Source organism: Nicotiana sylvestris, chromosome 11 (genome assembly GCF_000393655.2).
Source record: "Nicotiana sylvestris chromosome 11, ASM39365v2, whole genome shotgun sequence".
Taxonomy (NCBI): Eukaryota; Viridiplantae; Streptophyta; class Magnoliopsida; order Solanales; family Solanaceae; genus Nicotiana; species Nicotiana sylvestris.
The window spans coordinates 3,568,746-3,588,223 of record NC_091067.1 but is presented as its reverse complement, the minus strand read 5'-3'; the positions used below and the strand labels follow the sequence as shown (position 1 = coordinate 3,588,223).

Sequence of the window (19,478 nt, the reverse complement as noted above, 5' to 3'; positions counted from 1 at the left end):
GTTAGGAGTATTTATGTGAAGAGATAGTAAAAGTTAATATAGTCAATTTCATTGCTAATTAATATTAAAAGGTGAATTTCTTAATTTGCATGAAAATAGCTAAAAATTACTTATTTTGGATCGGAGGGAGTAAAAAGGCTTGAATATGAAGTTTCTTTTGCATTGCCAAAAATAATAAATGCTCATTAATTAACATAATAGCCTTTACATTAGGGTGAACTTGGTCTAATCTTGAATTAGATGCAACTTTTCGACAAAATTGGGATAATCAAATCCTTGCCGTATACTACGATCGAGGTTTACCAAAATTAAGATTACACAAAAAGCAAGAAAGTTAATTTTACAACTTAATTCTACTCCCCATGACATTGTCAAAAATAAATTAATCCCTTAAAAAAAGGTGATTAACAAAAAGTAAATTATCAATCTCTATGTCATTGTATTTAAACAATTTCTATTATCGACTAACTTATCCTGATTTTTTTGCCACCTTTCTTTGACTTCAAAATTGGCCACTCTCATGAGGGTTTTAACCCTATTAATTTATACTATCTTTTTTAAAATAATTGTTTTTTTTTTTTTTTTTGCATCAGCAACTTTTGTGTACTTTTCGTGATTTCATTTCGTATGACGTAACTTGTTATTTTAATAAGAATAAAGTGAGTATTTTTTTAATCAATTTTTCGATTATATAAAGAAGTTATGAAGCACTTTAGTAATAAAGTATGTAATATGTACTTTCTAAAATTTACAAGATGCTCCCGTTTAATTTTATGAGATTAATCTCCAAGACAACCCGATGCAAGCTCCCGCTATGCGCGGGGTTTGAGAAAGTACCGAACCACAAGGGTCTATTGTACGCAGCCTTACCCTGCATTTCTGCAGGAGACTGTTTCCCCGGCTCGAACCCAAATTGATGGTGCTATTAAAGAAGACATTTTACTTTCTTATCCTTTACTTGGAATGGACAATTTAATTGAAAGCAGTAAAATTAAGAAACTAGAAGTCTTAGGTTCGAGTCCTAAAATTAAAATTATCTTTAATAGAGAATACTTTATCCCTCAAGTGGGGCTTCCCAAGCTAATTTAGATTAGTCAGGCTTAAATTGGAGTCGGCCTTCCTATCGCTTTTTGAGGTCGATTTTGATGAGACTGAGCAAGATCGGAATTCACCATCGCTTTTCGCGTACAACGACGCACCCCCTTATCACTTAAAGGATGAAATCACCGAAGCAAATCTTTGATAGAGAGTACTTTAGTCCTCAAGTAAGGCTTTTCACCGCTAATTTTGATTAGTCTGGCTCAAAGCAGGTACTGAACGTCGGGTGAAAAAAAAATACTAAGCAATAATTGCACCAATTATAGGTTCATCTTCATTTTAATTAACAAAAAAAAACATACAAAAATTTGAATACCACTAGCACTACTATAAACTAGGGAGACATAAAAGTAGAAGATCCGTCTTATGTGTAGCTAATTAGTTCCACAGCTTAATGCACTTTAAATGGCACAAAAAGTTAAAGAAGAAACTACAAATCCATGAAAAAGGTGAAAATGAAACATTAGTCTATATTTCTTTTTTAATTATTTGAGCCTTTTTTTAATTACTTTTATTTATTTATTTTTTATCGTCAAGCTGTGGAAACAGCGTCGTGAAGAAATGCAGGGTAAGGCTGCGTACAATAGACCCTTGTAGTCCCGTTCTTCCCTGGACCCCGCACATAGCGGGAGCTTTATTGCATCGGACTATTTTTTTTTAATTATTTTTTTTATCACTTCCAAGACTGGGGTCCAGCATTGACTACCACTTCTTTCTATTTTTTTAAAAAATAAAAAAAAATCTCACAAGGGCACAAGATTGTTTGACTTTCAGACTTGTTTTCTTGCTTTGTTTTGTCTTACCTACAAAATGACTTTCATAGAATCAAATATAGAAGTAGAATAGAAGCTCTGAAAACAGAATGTAATCAGAAGGGGTAAAAAGTTAGTGAGACAAAATGGTGAAAAGATTTAAAAAAAAAACATAAGAATGGTAAATTATGGTCCCCTCCCCTATTGTTTGTCAAAGTTACAGATAGGCCCCATTAAATTGTTGATATTAATCTCCAACACTAGTAACTCCAAATTGATGGTGCTATTATTAAGAAATGTTATTTGACTTCTTAACCTTTACTTGGAATGGACAATTTAATTGAAAGCAATAGATTAAGGAACTAAAAACATTTCCAATACCGTCAGCAGCTCCTGCGGAAACAATTATAGTAATTCTTGTGCCAATTAACTTTAACCTTTAAAAAACAATAGATTTCACAAAATTTTACTAGTTATCTTTTACTTCATAATGACGTTCGTTTTTCGTATTTCAACGTGTAAAATACGGCTAAACGACAAGATTAGGAATATAAATGGAACAACTTAAGGCATAATCAGAATTAACTTGCATTGCTTTACTATTATCTTGGGGTATTTTTCACTTAAACAATGTAACATCATTCAATATCACTAGAATAGTGATTATATTTGTATTAGGAAAACAATAATTAATAGTAAAGTAATGTAAATGAAGGGGAGTCTCGGCGTAACTGGTAAAATTACTGTCATATGACTAGGAGGTCATAAGTCGTCGAGCAATGGAAACAACAAAAGGGCATCCCGGAGCACTAAGCTACCACTATGTGCGGGGTCCGTGGAAGAGCCGGATCATAAGGGTATGTTGTATGCAGCTTTACCCTGTATTTTTGCAAAAAACTATTTTCACAGCTCGAACCCGTGACTTCCTAGTCACATAGCATCAACTTTACCAGTTACGCCAAAGCTTTCTTTGTAGAATAGAAACAACCACTTGTAGAATGTAGGGTAAGACTATATATAATAGACTTTAGTGGTCGAACCTTTCCCCGAACCTCACATATAGCGAGAGCTTAGTACACCAAACTGTCCTTTTTAACATTAAAGTAATGTAAATCCAACAAAACTCAAGAAGCTAAGTGGGAAAAGGACCATTTGGATTCAATTTGAAAATTCAATATTTTACTGCTAAAAAACACTGTTTTTTCTTTATTTCTTAATGCTAATTAAGAGACTTAAATGTACCTTGGTTTTGCTACTGTGGTTTTCTCCAAAGTCAACCAAAAGAAGCCTTGCATTTGGTGAAAGATAATAAAGAAATCACCTGCCCCTAATCTTTAAATATTTTTAAAAACAAAAAATTAAACATTTTCTCAATCTGATGAATCATGAAAGAGAAATTGCTAGTATCATTTATTTATATTTATATCTTACAGATCAAAGCTTGGATCATCAACAATAATGTGCCTGTGCTGCTCTCTGATCAAAGAATTTAATTGCTTAGAATTTTTTTTAAAATATTTTATTTTAGTCTCATCTCATTTACACCTCTCAACCAGCCATTCTTCAATTTCCCTTTCAGTAAATTTGACCTTGCAGGTTCCTTTTTCTAGTAAAAAAACCATTAAAAGATCTCTCTTTTAGAGTCTTTATCACAACCCCATTTGCTTATATCTCTTCTCTCACCCAATTCTTTCATATTTTCATCCATTTCCTTAAAAAACCTCTGAAAGACTGAACCTTTTTTACTCTTGTGTTCATTTCCTACTGTCATAAGCCAAAAAGTTTGAATCTTGGTGAGTTTTTCTTATTGTTTTCAAGAAAATATGAATTGGGGTCTTGTTAAAATTCTTGAAAAGTAGTGTTCTTTCATATTTTCATCTATTTTTTTTGCTGAAAACCTCTCAAAGATTGAAACTTTTGTTCATTTCCTATTGTCACAAACCAAAAAGTTTGAATCTTGGTGACTTTGTCTTATAGTTTTCAAGAAAATATGAGTTGGGTGTTGTTAAAATTCAAGAAAGTGGTGTTCTTTCACATTTTCAATACTGAAAGCCTCTGAAAGATTGAAACTTTTTGAGTCTGTTTCCATTTTCTTGATCATTTTCCTATAGTCACATGCCAAAAAGTTTGAATCTTGGTGTGTTTTTCTGCTACTTTTCAAGAAAATATGGGTTGGATTCTTGTTAAAATTCATAGAAGTTAAGTGTATTTTCTCACTGAAAAGCTCTGAAAGATTGTTTTGCCATTTTCTTGATCATTTTCCTATAGTCACAAGCCAAAAAGTTTGAATCTTGGTGTGTTTTTCTTCTACTTTTCAAGAAAATATGAGTTGGGTTTTTATTAAAATTCAAGAAAGTAGTGTTCTTTCTCCATCAAATCAACCACTTTTCCTCCTTCAACCACCACCACCACTCCCCTTAACACCATTTTCTACACATGATTCTAGTGGTAGTAATGGTGGTCTTTTCAATTTGAATAACAAAGTAAGTCCAAGTATACTTCTTGTTATCATAATTCTTGCAATTATCTTCTTCATTTCTGGTTTACTTCACTTACTTGTTAGATTCTTATTAAGGCCAACAAATAGAGATCCAGATGAATTAGACAATGTAACAGCACTTCAAGGTCAATTACAACAACTTTTTCACTTACATGATTCTGGTGTTGATCAATCTTTTATTGATACACTACCTGTATTCAATTACAAATCAATTATTGGTGTAAAAGATCCTTTTGATTGTGCTGTTTGTTTGTGTGAATTTGAGCCAGAAGATAAGCTTAGATTGCTCCCTAAATGTAGCCATGCTTTTCATATGGAGTGTATTGACACTTGGCTTTTGTCTCATTCAACTTGTCCTCTTTGTAGAGCTAGTTTATTGCCTGATTTCTCTTCATCAAATAACAACCATACTTGTTCTCCTATTGTCTTTGTTCTTGAATCTGGTAGTGAAAGTTCAAGGGAAAATATTGTTCAAAATAGTCATGAATTTGGATCATTGAGAAGAAATAATTCAATTTCAAGACTAAGTTTAAGTTCCCATTTTGAGGAAATTAATGTCCAAGATGTTGTTGTGGCAAAAACTTGTGATGAAATTCAAGGAAAAGTTGAGGAAGTTGAAAAAGTTGTACAAGTGAAGTTAGGAAAATTCAAGAATGTAGAGCCACAAGAAAGTGAAGAAGGAAGTAGTAATAATATTGATTCAAGAAGATGTTTTTCAATGGGATCATTTGCTTATGTATTAGATGAAACTACATCTTTACATGTTCCAATTAGAAAAACACCAACAAAAAAGAGTTCAAACATGAAGCCAAATATGCCACCTTTGACACCAGGTCATAGACAAGCAATGTCTGAATGTGGTTGTGATTCAAGAAGAGAATTCAATGGATTTGAGGGATTCAAATTTGCTGAAAATTCCATGCAAAACAACATTAATGTCAATGAAAACAAGATTCTTGAAAATGGGAGTTGTAAAAGAGAGAGCTTTTCAGTTTCCAAGATTTGGTTAAGGGGAAAAAAGGATGAAAATAATAATTCAAGAAGGGCTTTTTCTTTTCGGTTTCCGGTTAGCCGAAATATTCCAGCCGCGGCGGTTTCAGGCGGCTCCGTCGCGGCTAAGAATAGTGGTGGTGGTGATGGTGGTGGTAGTAGGAGGACTATTTCAGAGATTGATATTGGTACATGGGAAAAAAATGGAGGATGTGATGAAGAAAATCAATGCTACAATAGATTGGAATTTCAACCAAAAACACCATCTTTTGCAAGGAGAACTCTTCTTTGGCTTATGGGAAAACAAAACAAAGTTGTACACTCTTCTTTCTCATCAAATCTCTAGTTTTTTTAGTTTTTTTTTGAATTTATTTATTTTCAAATTTTGTTTGATAGATGTAGAGGTGAATTACTAGGGAGGAGAAAAAAAATACAATTATGGAAAAAAGAAGAGAAGGAAAAATATTTGGAAGTTTGGAATAGTATCTCAACACAACATTTTGCATCTTCTATATCAAATAGTTTATTAGATAATCAATTCTTCTTTTTTTGTTCAATTTTAGTTTAGTAATTTTAGTGTGAAATTTTCTAATTATTTTCCAAGTAATTTTACAGCTGTGATATGTAGTGTTCGAGTTTTCTTTGTCATGTATTTATGAGGCAGTTTTGGATGTAAGTTATAAAGGCTAGTATTAAAGGTGTAGAGTGGTTGTTGTGGTCATTTCTGGCATTCAAGAAGGGGAAGTTAAATTAAAATTTGAAATTGTAACCACTTTTATGTTGTTGTTTCCGAGCTACAAATTCAGAGATAAAAAATGATAGCTGGGTGCACAAATCATCTTGTATTTGCGCACGGTTTAGAGAATGGTCATACCTCGAGGGATTTGATGTAGACAACCTACCCTGATACAAGCATTGGTGGCTGATTCCACTGTTCGAACCCGTGACATATAGCTAGAAAATTCAAAGATATTCAAATTTAATTGTTAGCTGAATTTAATTTTACGAGTATTTCAAGAATCAATTATTGTTTGTTGCTTTATTTTTACTGTTTCTTAAGTCGAGGGTCTATCGAAAACAATCTATCTACCCTTATAGGGTAGGGGTAAGGTTGCGTAGACACTACCATCTCAAAGCCCGTGTAAGAGATTAAGCTGGATTTTTTGTTGTTGTAGTATTTCAAGAATCAAGGAACATAAATTATAGTCATATTTATAATAGTCTGATAGATTGTATTGCCAATTTGTGTGAAATTCTCTTTAGTACACTCGCTTGATGTTCTTGTTCATGTTTTACACAAATTCAGGATGTTTCATGTTGCAAAATAGCTTTTCCCTAAAAGGTTTATGGAATTAAATATGATGGTTGGAATGAGGAGTGCTACTCGAAGGTTATGCATAGGAGGAAATTTACAAAAAGGGTGTTCGGTACACAAAGTATTTCGCGTTTATGCAGATGTGATGTAGGCAGTCTATCTTGATACAAATATTATTGGTTAATTCCACGGTTCGAACTCGTGACCTATAGGTCATACGGAGATACATGAGGAAACTTACAAAATGAAATAATTTCTATGTGATGGTTATAACTTATACGATTAGCATTGTTATATGTGAGTGAATATTAAGCACCTTTTCGGCCATGGATTTTGCGTACATTTTTTCTATTTTTTTTTAAAAACCGTTTGTTCATAACATGATCAGTCAATTTTTTTCCAAGTTTCCAAAACAGTTTTTAGGTGATTTTTTTCTTCCACTCACAAAATTTCAAGTTTTTTTTAAATGAAATGCATATCCAAACAACTTCAACTTCCTAAAATTATTTTTCAACGCAAGTTCATTTTTTTTTTTAAGTTTCAACCAAATCTAAGTTAAGTATCTTTGGACCAACATATTTACAAGATGAGTGTTGCAGAAATATAAATATTAAAATAAATATACGGTCATACAAAATTAAACCAGATCAGAAATTATCATATCCAACAAAAGGTACAAATAGCAAATATAGAAGATAAATAAATAAGGTCGCTTTGAATTGGTTTGAATAAGTGTGAAACCATGAAGATGAAAGGTATTAAAAAAATTACACATAAATCACAGATCTAGTATAGGAGAAATACTTTCTTGTACTGAGATTTATCGATTTAATATAAATTTTAATTTCAAAAATCTTAGTCTTCAATTGGAGAGGAAGAGCTAGATATACTAATAAATTATACGAAGTGTGTATAGAACATGCCCTTTCATTTATTTATTTATTTAAACGGCATATTATTTTTAATAGATACCAAAATTAGTTATGTTTAACCATACGAATATTTTTTAATCATTTTTTTCTAAGAGTATATTTGGTGCCACCTAGTAGTAATAAAAATAAGGAAAGTAACTTTGTTACATAATTTTTCTATTACTCCAAAATAAAATTAGTAATTTTTTCCCACAATTTTTAATAGTGAAATTACTATATAAGCAATCAACTCCAAAATAATAGGGCAAGATATTCAACATTGGAATAGAGTTTCTTTTCTCTTAGCTCCCTTTAATTTTATTAAATTATCATATAAGTCTTGGAAAGTTAGTCAGTGTGAGTAGTTGCATTGTTGACTTAAAATTAAATATCCAAATGAAACATAAAAAACTTGACTTATGACTATGTTTAGATATGGTTGTCAATATTAGTAGGTATGAAAGAGTTTTCAAGGGGACACCTGAACTTTCCATTTCGGAAATTATACCCTACCAACTTTGTCCTAATTGCACTAATCACCCATTTTATCACATTTTAAATTAGATTAGAAGAGATTAATTTGGAACAAGAAATTAAAAATTTAGCAGCTTAATATTCTCCACGAGCTCGACATATTCTATTGCTATATAATATTTTTCTTTCGTCAACTATCTTTGATGCGTTTCCTTTGGGCCTTAATATTTTTCTTTCGTCTCTATTTCCAGCGGGAACATTCCCCATTCTTGTGTTGTTTTTAGCCCCTCTATGAGCACTTTCATTTCTGCATGTAGTGATCCAGTAGCCTGGGTAGTCTTAGCAAATCCAACTATCCAATTCCCATGTGTATCTCTGATTATTCCTCCAAAGCCAGATCTTTCGTTGTGATTTTTAAAACTAGCATCGATATTTAGTTTAAACCACCCTCTAGGTGGCTTGCTCCATTTAATCTGAATGGGAATTTTGGTACATGTGCTAGGACATTTTCCAGTGAGAAGAATAAATTCAATTGCTTTTTGGATAATATGGTTAATATTAATAGGAAAGTTCGTGTTGTTTTGATTGTTATTATTTCTATTGATCCAAATATGCCAAATGGCAAAAGGGAAGAAGTAATTCCAGTTTAGAAGGTTATTTGTGAGGGTGAAATCCAAGCTTTTTACTTGAAGGAGTCAATGCTTAATGTTCTTGTTATTTGATTTATCCCACCCTAGTTTTTTCGAAAAGGATTTTACCGCTTGACAATGAAGGAAAATGTGACTTATTAGTCTCTTCTTCTTGACAGTTACAAATAGGGCACAAAGGGTCAATATTCATGCCAATTTGTGAGAGGTATTTTCGGCATAGTAGTCTATTATGGAGACATTGCCACAAGAAGAATTTAATTTTATTAGGGCAATTTAGGTTCCAAATCCAGGAGAAGCCGAGTTGATTGGATGAAGGAGGTTCTATTAAGGCATAACACGATTTTGATGTGAAAAAACCTTTTGTATTTAGAGACCATATAGGAATGTCTTTGTTACGTCATTTCTTGCGAATTTTAGTGTTAGATATATTATCTTTGATATTGTTAGGCAGGTCCATGCTTATATTATCAAAACACCGGGATTTTTTGTCACAAATATCTCTTATTTTTATCGAAAGGTCAGTTGTGGATAGATGTCCCGTTACTTATTTTCTAAAATTTTCCATATTAGTTATGCAATTGGTTTCCCAAATATTCATGTTGGAAAGGTAGTGAAGTGACCAAGTGATACCTTCAGAGCAAATATCCCAGCCTTTTTGGATACTTTTCCAGATAAAGGAGTTCCTATTATTTTCTTTGTTTAAACGATAGGAGGTTATGATTAGACGGGCCCAAGAGGTTATAGAATTTGTTAGAAGTCTCCATGCAAGACTTGCTAATATACATAAGTTCTTAGATCTGGCACTGTGAATGCCTAAGCCTCCATTATTTTTAGGTTGACACACAGTAAGCCAATTTATAAGGTGTATTTTCGTTTTTTCAATAGTGCTACCCCATATAAAATCCCTTTGAGTTTTGTCAATCTTGTTGAGCGTATTATTAGGAAGAAGGGTGTATTGCATATAGTGATTGAGAATGGAGTTAAGGCACGAGTTGCTAGGGTAGTTCAGCCTGCTATGTTAATGAATTTTAATTTCCACGATGCTAGCTTAGATCTCATTTGTCTATAATAAATTGGAAATCTCTAGGTATTGGACAATTATTAAGAATTGGGAAACCTAGGTAAGTACCAAAGTGAGTTTTTGGCAAAAATCATCCCTTAACTATAGCTCAAGCCTAAGGTACATCCTTGGGTTACCTCAATAAATAAAAAACATCCCTATATTATCTAAAAGGTGGCAAAAATTATCCCTCCATTAAATTTTGTCAAAAAACTAACACCATCAGCAAAAAAGCATGTCAAACACGTGCCTCTCCCCCTAAATTTTCCCATTCTAGCCCTTCCATCTTCTACCTTCAGCACCTTAACTAAGTGGAATACCCCACTAGGTAGTACTTCTTCATATCCAAAGTTAGACCTTAGATCCTTAGATACACCCCTACTAGATATTGAAATCAAAAAGGCTATATACTCTTTCAAACCTTTTAAGACCCCTGGACCGGATGGTCTACATCCATTTTTTTTTTCAAAAATATTGGAAAATCATAGGGCACTCTGTAACAAAGATTTGTCAAAGCATATTCAATACACAAGAAGTCCTAAAAGACATCAACAAGGCCTACCTATGCCTTATACCAAAAATTCCTAACGCCAATAACATTAGGAATTTCAGACCAATAGGTCTATGTAATACCATCTACAAAATTGTGACAAAAATTCTTTCTAATAGACTAAAACCATTCCTGGAATATTTAATAAACCCTAACCAAGCTAGTTTTATGAAAAATAGAAGAGTTGCTGATAATACAATCATCATCCAAGAAATAGTTTCCAAATTTAAAAAAATGAAAGGCAAACAAGGCCAAATAATTCTAAAAATTGACCTAGAAAAAGCCTTTGATCGTTTGGAATGATCATTTGTTCCCCACACTCTGGACAAGAGGGGTTGCTCTGATGGTAAGCAACCTCCACTTCCAACCAAGAGGTTGTGAGTTCGAGTCACCTCAAGAGCAAGGTGGAGAGTTCTTGGAGGGAATGATGTCGAGGGTCTATTTGGAAACAGCCTCTCTACCCCAGGGTAGGGGTAAAGTTTGCGTACACACTACCCTTCCCAAACCCCACTAGTGGGATTATACCGGATTGTTGTTGTTGTACTCTGGAATATTTCAATTTTCCCCCTAAATTCTATAAGCTTTTATTAAATTGCATCTTAACAAGTAGTATAGCTATTCTAGTAAATGGATCTGTCACAACTTTCTTTGAGCCTAGTCGTGGCATCAGACATGGAGATCCCATTTCACCTTATATTTTCATTCTATGCCTCGAAATGTTAACTAGATATATCAATCACCAAGTTGACACTAGGAATTGGGATCCAATAACCTTAGGGAAGAACTGCCTGAGTTTTTCACTTTTTTTTTTTTGCTAACGATCTTACTCTAATAACAAAGGTTAATAATAAATCATGCCATGCTATTAAAAGTTGCCTAGACCTTTTTTGTAGTCTTTTTGGACAATGTATTAAATCGAAAATTATCTTTTCTAAGAATTGCAACCCCTCCCTTATCAAATCTACTTCTAGTACACTAGAAATAAAGAATTGTGATAACTTTGGTAGAGTTTTTGGCAAAAATCATCCCTTAACTATAGCTCAAACCTAAGGTACATCCTTGGGTTACCTCAGTAAACAAAAAACATCCCTATATTATCTAAAAGGTGGCAAAAATCATCCCTCCGTTAACTTTTGTCAAAAAACTAACACCATCAGCAAAAAAGCATGTCAAACACGTGCCTCTCCCCCTTAATTTTTTCATTCTAGCCCTTCCATATTCTACTTTCAGTGAAGCAAAGGCTTCTGAGCACCCAATACTCATTAACCATCATGATAAATATGAACCGATACATACAGTTGAAGAACCTTCTATCTTCCTACCTCATAAGACATGTGATCTTCGTCCATATGCATATCTCCGTGCTGATCAGCATGATCACGCACTTCATGGTAGCCAGGAACAGTGGCGGAGGCAGGATCTCTACGAAGGGGGTTCGAAAAATAAATTGTAGCTAATGGAAATTGAACCTATAACCTTAAGAAGGTTTTGAACCCCCTTGACCACTAAGATACACTTTTGGGTTGTGTTAATGGGTTCAAAACTTAATATATAGAGGTAAAAAAATAAATTTTGCCGTATATATATAGTGTAATTTTTCGGCCCTTCCGTCCCTCTAAATCCGCCCCTGGCCAGGAATATCCAACATTGCCACTCCCTGCATACAACCATCAACAAAGAATAACCCATTACATTCAACCCCATAAAATTTATTGCCCGGAATTAGACAATTATGTGACAAAAAAATTTGGAAATCTGGCCAAACATAAACATATTTTACATCTTCAGGAAGAATTGTCATGTTAGGTAGGTTGTGATGTCTAACATTTGTTTCATGCATAAATTCTCCTCGTTGAGGCATGTACAATCTAAGTTGGTGGGAATGGTCTAATATATCTAAGTTTTTTTTCCACAAGGGCGAATGGATTGATAGAGTTGTTCAACGAGCTACTCGGAAAGTGTCTGTGTGAAGAAGTAGTCATTTGTGGAGGGAGGATGATAATGTGGGGTGTCACTCCCTGAACATTTGGGGGCAAATGACAAAGGTTTGGGGTGCTCGGAAGCCTCTGCTTAATGAAAGGTTGTGAAGGTATTAGTAAAGTAATTAAGGACATGAGACATAATTTGGTTATGATCATTAATCCAATTTCCATTATCATCTTTAAAAAAATTAATCTTATTTCTTCTTTTTCTATTTGTAGCAGTGATATGAAAAAACCTAGTGTTTGCTTCACCTTCGTTTAGCCATAGAATCCTAGACCTTAATTTTCAGTCGTCTTCCTCGATTTTAGGATATCATTATACTCCCTTTTTAAGTCTTGTTCTAATTATTGAAGAAAAATACTAGTAGTGTAATTGTTTGAATTTTGGATCCCTTGAAGCCTAGCTAGTAGCTTCCTTTTTCCCCATTATGTTGCCAAAAGTATGATTCTTCCAAGGCTTAATTTTGCCTATAAAGTTTTGACTGCCTTTCAAATAGTCGTTCCTTAGCCAGCTGTTTTCTACTATTGTTTGAAACTTTGGATGCTTGCACCAGAAGGTTTCCAATCTAAAGGGTGCATTATGGTGTAACCTATTTTTAGGGATTAATTCAATTAGTAAAGAGTTATGGTCCGAGTATGTTTTGGGTAGATGAATTATAGAGCTTTTTGGGAACAAATCAATCCAGTCTTCATTTCCTAAAATTTTATCTAAACGTTCCATGATGAGACCCTTGTTCCTATGTCTAAGGTTGGACCAAGTATACTTACACCCTTTGAATCCTAAATCTATTAAATGACAAGAATTTATCTTAAACCAAATAAAATTAGCTCTACTATCTTTGATAGGTCTTCCACCGAATTTTTCATTTAAAGCTAAGATATCATTGAATCACCTCCAACTATCCAAGGTCCTTTGTATGTCTTACTAATATGTTCTAAGTTATCCCACATCAAGTTTCTGTTATGGATATTGGTACTAGCATAAATTGAAGAAAAAAGCCACTTTTTACGAATAGGTATTACCTCTATTGTTGCATGGATATCCTGGTGTCTATGAACTGTATTGTGGACACTAACTACTTCGTGGTTCCACATCATGACCATACCTCCTAATTGGCCGTCTGCTGGAACCTCTTTCAATTTTGTAAAGCCAAAATCATTGAGCAATTTTGCATGATTACCCATTCTTGTTTCAAGAAGAGTTACTAAACAAGGTCTATGAGTATCAACCATTTTCCTGAAATTCCTTTTGAAATTGTCATTGTTTCCTCCCCTTATATTCCATATAATAATGTTGGTTGGACGATTCATGGCTTGATTAATGGTAGAGTTTGCTGGTTCCCCGTTCTCCGTGATCCCTCCTGGAAACACAGGATTCCTTCTTAGTGATGGCACTAGGATCATGGCTCTGTTGCCCCCTGTTGGATCCTGAGGTGGTCTGATATCCATCGAGCACTTGAAGAGTGCCAGTGGGAAACTGAGCACATGCCTCTTCTCTTGCATCCCCCTGAAGAGAAATACCTTTATCCCATCTAGACTTGAGAACTCCAGGACTCGCTCTAATATTAGGTTGATGGGTTCTTCCTCATCCTCCATTGCTACTTCTACTGGTCCTGGTATTTTGTTTTCTTGATCCTGTGGAGGTAGGGCTTGTTGTTGCATGGAGGGGTGTGGTTGTTCTTGGGGTACTAGATTGATCTCCCATGGTAGGAATATGGGGTTCAGGTGGGTGTACATTTCTGTTGGAAAGAAGGGCATGTTTAATGGAGCATTTTGTGGGTGAATTGGGTTGAACTGTGGTGGCATGTTCCATTAATTCATCATTGCATGGACTGTTTGAGGGTTTAAGGAGGGCATCAGTGGTTGGAGAATGTTGTTTAGCCATATTTAGTTTAGATAGTTGTTTATGGCAAGCCTTATTCATTCTGTCATTAGTTGTGCTAGATACTAAGTGTTGTGGAGTATCACAATCGCTTTTTATCCATTGATTTGGACATTGAAGGAGATTGCATGGCCCGTTGGACCTAGTTCCATCCATGAGGCAGGTTGATAGTCTTATGCCTATGGAGATTGAGCATACATAATTTGTGGGTTCTCGAGTGGGGGAAAGAGTGGTAGGTTCTCCATGGATTGTATTCTGTGTTGTTGTAGTATTTGAATAAGTATGTTCCTTCTTCTTAGGGTTGAAGGAAATCTTGACATCTTTAATGGTGGATTGAGAGTTTAAGGAAGTGGTAATAGGCATGAGATTGGGGCTACTGGCAGTAGACAAGTGATTGGGGGGTAGGGGAAAGGTAGTGATGATTGCATGGCCTTTGATTTCCCAATGCCTTATTTTATATGAATATCCTCCATCGATATAATATCCCTTTCTTCCTCAAGGGCGTAGGACATTTGTCCATTGTCATTGGTGTGAGTTGCCATTTGGCTTGCATGCCCAGGAGTGGGTATGTTTTCATATCTAAAGAAAAGATTTTATCCATATCTTTTGTCCAAAGGAGGATTATTATCGAATTTGTGGTTCAGTCTCTTAATAGAGTTAGTGGGGTTATCATTAGTAGGAGGGTTATTATCGTCCATTTGTGTAATATTTTGCATGGCGTTTTTATTATTATTTTCGTTAATAATACTTGTTGCCACGTTTATATCTAGCATGGCTGGATCCTTGTATTGAAGGGACAAGTGTTCACAAACACTTAGATTAATATTTTTTAATTTGTTATTAATTAAAAGATCAGTGATATCACCCAAAACCATTTGCTCTCCTTCTAGGAGAGAAAAATGGTTTTCTATAGCCAATGTATTTTGATCAGTGTTTGCTGTGGCCGGATTCTTACTATGATGGTGATAATTAGAGGATTCCTTAGGTTTGTATTGTAATAATTGAGTATTTAAGAACTTACCTGTATTAGCATTAAAGAGATTTATAGAGATACTCGGGCTTTTGGAATAGTTGGTTGGATTTGTGAGAATTGGACGAGGATTTCTTGGACCTTGTTTTCTTCCTTTGCTAAATGATATTGTTTTCCATCCTTCCTCTGAGTTTTCTTTTGCTTGAATGACTTGATCTTTGGATGAAATTGTATTTTCTGTGGATTTTAGGGCGTAGCTATAATTTTTCATCGTGTGACTAAATCTTCTACATTTTTGCATAAAATTTTCTTCTTCATAGTAAATGTATTGTTTATAAAGGCCAATATAGAGAAAAGGTTGGCCTGGAATTTCTAATGGAATTTCCACACAAATTCTTGTATAACGTCCCCTTAGAGTGGTTGATGTATAACATCAATTTTAGTAATCGTCCAATTGCATTTCCAATTTTTTCTAGAATTTGTGAATCGTAAAATTCTGTTGGTAGATGGGGCAGCCTAATCCATACTGCTGAGGTGGTTAGTTTCTTTTTTATAGCCACAAAATTAGGCTTCCATTTAGAAATCGATAGGAAATGGCCATTGATGAACCATGGACCTTGGTTGATAGCTTTCTCCATATTTTCCTTTTTTTAAATTTGATAATGTAGTAGTCTTCTACAAGATCTATTATCCTCTGTTGGATGCCAAAGCTCCTAAATCTTCTTTTTTAAATATTGGTGTAACATGCGTTTTCCTACCAATTTAACAATAATTGAGCATTTCCATGGCTCATAAATACGCTGCCTGTCTTCTTCCGTTAAAGGAATCTGCTTGATGCCTCATGCAATAGAGTTTGATGAGTGCATGGACGTTTTCTCTTCTGTAGAGATCTTTGTTGGGTCCATGTCAGTATGTCCTAGGTTTGGGGCGAAGCTCATTGGGTCAGAAACAATTAGCATATCCTTAAAGGAAAATTTGGCCATTAATTCGTTTGGAATATTTTTATAATGTTCAATGTCTGGGGGTTTTGGTGGTATTGAGGATTGAGATTCATAGGGTTGTGGATCCATGATAGTGGAGAGGAGAATCTTCATAGGGTTTTAAACTTAATTCTGCCCATATGATTATTTTGTTAATTAGTGAATCATTCTTATGGAAATGAGCCCATTATTCACTTATCTAAAGCAGGAAGACCGAAAGCGTTAAAGTTTTAATCCATTGCTTAACCTAGAATTAGAGCCGTCAAATTGGGCTTAGCCCGTGAGGCCAGCCCAACTCAGTCTGCTACTTGCGTAGGGTTAGGCTAGGATTTTTTGAGCCCATTTAAAATAGAGGCAAATAAGCCCGGCTCAAGTCAGCCCGATGACCCTTGAAGCTTGACCGAGGCTGGGTCTGGGCCGGCCCGTGGGCTAAAAATTAAAAAATTAATTAACTATTAAATATTTAATATTATAAAAAGTAAAAACTAAAAAAAACTATTAACTATAATCCTCATACCCTAACCCCAGATTGCTCATTTACCCTTTCATATCAACTAGAATTTACATTTTTGACATGCATGTAATATGACAAAATTAGTTTTTCTTTTGCTTAACTAAAACGAACTCGAAAAGTTTTAGTTGGATAATAATAATTAATTTTCAAAAGAAAATATTACTTTAAGTGGCCAGTGATCAGTTTGAATTACTTTAATATACTAGTAATATTTAAACTGCTCTTTAGTATAGAAAAAGATCATTTTTGAATACACAAAAAAAAAACAATTGACCACTAGCAAATTTCAAGAGTTTTAAAAATTTTATGGTCTATAATGATGAGATCGGCAAATGATATTAATCCTAAATTAAAAAACCTCAGCATTTAAACTTATTGAAGCAATCTCTGAATCCTAGGAAAATGAAAGAAAAGTATTAAGAAAATATTCATGTAACTTTTAAAAAAAAGAGTTAAAGATATAGAGAATTTGCATTTCAATTACGAAATTCCTCCTCAAATATCAACTTTTTTACGCTCTAAGCAAACAAAAGTTATTTACATAATTAATAGACAATGTCACAAAAAAATATTTAAGCATTTAAAGAAATTCTTTTTTCTAAAAAAAATATTGAAGGACCGGCCCGCCCTAGCCTTCGGCCCTCTTAGAGATGGGTTGGGCTGGCCATTTTAAGGCCAGTTCATGTGACGGGCCGGCCCGTCCTAACCCACCAAATTTAAAAGCCCGCGAGGCTTGGGCTGGGCTGGGGTGACCCGTTTTATCAGCTCTACCTGGAATGAAACCTTTCAAACGAAGAAAAGATTGACCATCGGGTTCATTTATGAGTTAGGACAGAAAGCATGCTAAGATTGACTACTCGATAGAAAAGAGGCTGCACTATCAATAAGGGAAGCGACTAGCCTTCTTTTAGGCCAAGGAAGGAAAGCACAATAGAAGTAGAACTAGCGTAGCGGGACATGGCATTAGTTAGGGAGAAGGAAAAGCTACCAAACATCAATTTAATAAACAGACAAGGCTGCTTGACCTTAACAAACAAAACCTGAACTCCAGTGTAACTTTTATCTCTAATCGGTGTCTTTTTCAAGACCCGCGGACGGGGCCCTTTTCTCAAAAAAAAAAAATAATTTTGATTTTCATAAATTTCACATAAGATAAAAGCTCTTTTCATCGACAGAAAGAATCTAATTTCCGACCTCTTGTATTGCATTACCATGAAAACAAAAAGAACAAAAAAAAATCTTGAGAAATTCCAACAAAGAGAGCTTTTAGAAACTTGATAGGAAAGATATATATTATGAGAAAACTACATTCGATCCTTTAATGATTTAACAATCTTGTGATATGATCATTGGCATTGAGTCCTTCGTAATAAAAGGGGTAAACCTTATGAATTTTCCATTTTTAATATTTTTAGTAATAATTAAAGAATATGCGAAAACTATGCATTATGAACTGGAGAAAATCGATAATTCTTAAGTTCAATAGAAAAAAATTAATTCTTTGCGTATATATTTTTTCTCCATTCGATCAACATCCAATATTTGTATTTGGACTCGATTAATTTTAAAGGATTTTTACCTATCTATACCATATATCAAATCTTATTACCAAAAATGTTCATAATTTGTTATTTACCCATGTAATCCATACTTTTACTACAAATTATATACCAATTCAAAAATAGGTAGATTTTGCCATTAAAAAAGCCCTAAAATGAAGGCACCAGATCTGATGTGATTCTGTCAACGATTTTATTCGAATTTTGAAACTGAAGGAGATCTCTCTTCCTGATGAAGGCACCAGATCTGATGAAGGCACCAGTTGCGTAATTCTCTCCTTCCTCAACAGAAAGAGATCTCTGTTGATATCAGCTACAACAAAAATCGCAATCAAATTGTACAATTACTGAAGAGAGACTATATTTGTTCTTCGTCTCAAATTGTACAAAATTGCTCTTCGTCGATATCAGTACTCAAATTGTAGAAACTATATCTGTTCTTCGTCTTTTTTCCTATCAACTACACGAAATCATGTCAAAAATCCCAATAATGCTGAAATCGAATGGTAATTGGGATAACTATGGCAGATTTAGAGATTTTGAAGTTGATGCCATTGTGGTAGATGATAATGCAAGCTACGGAATTCTCAGTTCTACAATTGCAGAACAATTATCGATTGATACATCGGATAAAATTATAGAAATCAAATACATTGTGAACGAGAATTGTCCTCCAATGGAGATTAGGAATGATATGGGGGTTCGTGTGTACATGGAAACCAAAAAGGAGAATAAAAACTTAGGTTCGTATCCTTTATGTATAAGCGTAAGAGATTTCAATATGGAATTGGCAATCAACAATGAAAGCACCAGTGCAGGTATGTTTGATTCGACATTGCAGAGAGTTATGGTGTTACTATGTTATCTACAATATTACTACAATTACCTACAATTAAACTACAAAGCTCACATAGTACTGAAAAGGATAAAGCAATGTTGCTTTCAAAATTATCTACATAGAAACTACATTTATGAATTTATTGTTTGCAGGTTCGTCTGGATCCCTAAACTTACTTGAATTTCCATCCTCACCAGCTATAGAGGAATATCAAAGTGAAATAATAACTGAATCTACGCAAACATATATTGAAGAAGGACAAGTTTATCAGGACAAGCAAACAGTAGCTGCTGCAATGAAGAATTATTCAGTGATGCACAAGTTCCAGTTCAGAGTAAAAAGATCTAGTCATAGAAGGTATGTAGTTATTTGTGGATAATATATCAGCAAAATCAGTGTATGATTGAAGATAGGTGGGTTTTATAAATTGTAGTTAAATTGTAGTCAGTTTGT

The 19,478-nt window shown here is 34.1% G+C and overlaps 1 protein-coding gene across 1 annotated transcript; it reads left to right on the top strand.

Annotated features, from left to right (window-relative positions):
• Positions 1-3,420: 3,420 nt before the first annotated feature.
• On the top strand, positions 3,421-5,994 carry LOC104229696 (RING-H2 finger protein ATL13). The gene has a single exon (XM_009782381.2). It carries the CDS (start codon positions 4,175-4,177, stop codon positions 5,684-5,686), a length of 1,512 nt encoding a protein of 503 aa, XP_009780683.1. The 5' UTR covers positions 3,421-4,174; the 3' UTR covers positions 5,687-5,994.
• Positions 5,995-19,478: the final 13,484 nt, after the last annotated feature.

What these genes read in the sequence shown, in the direction of transcription:
- LOC104229696 (XM_009782381.2), top strand. Translation starts at nt 4,175, where the DNA reads ATGAGTTGGGTTTTTATTAAAATTCAAGAAAGTAGTGTTCTTTCTCCA.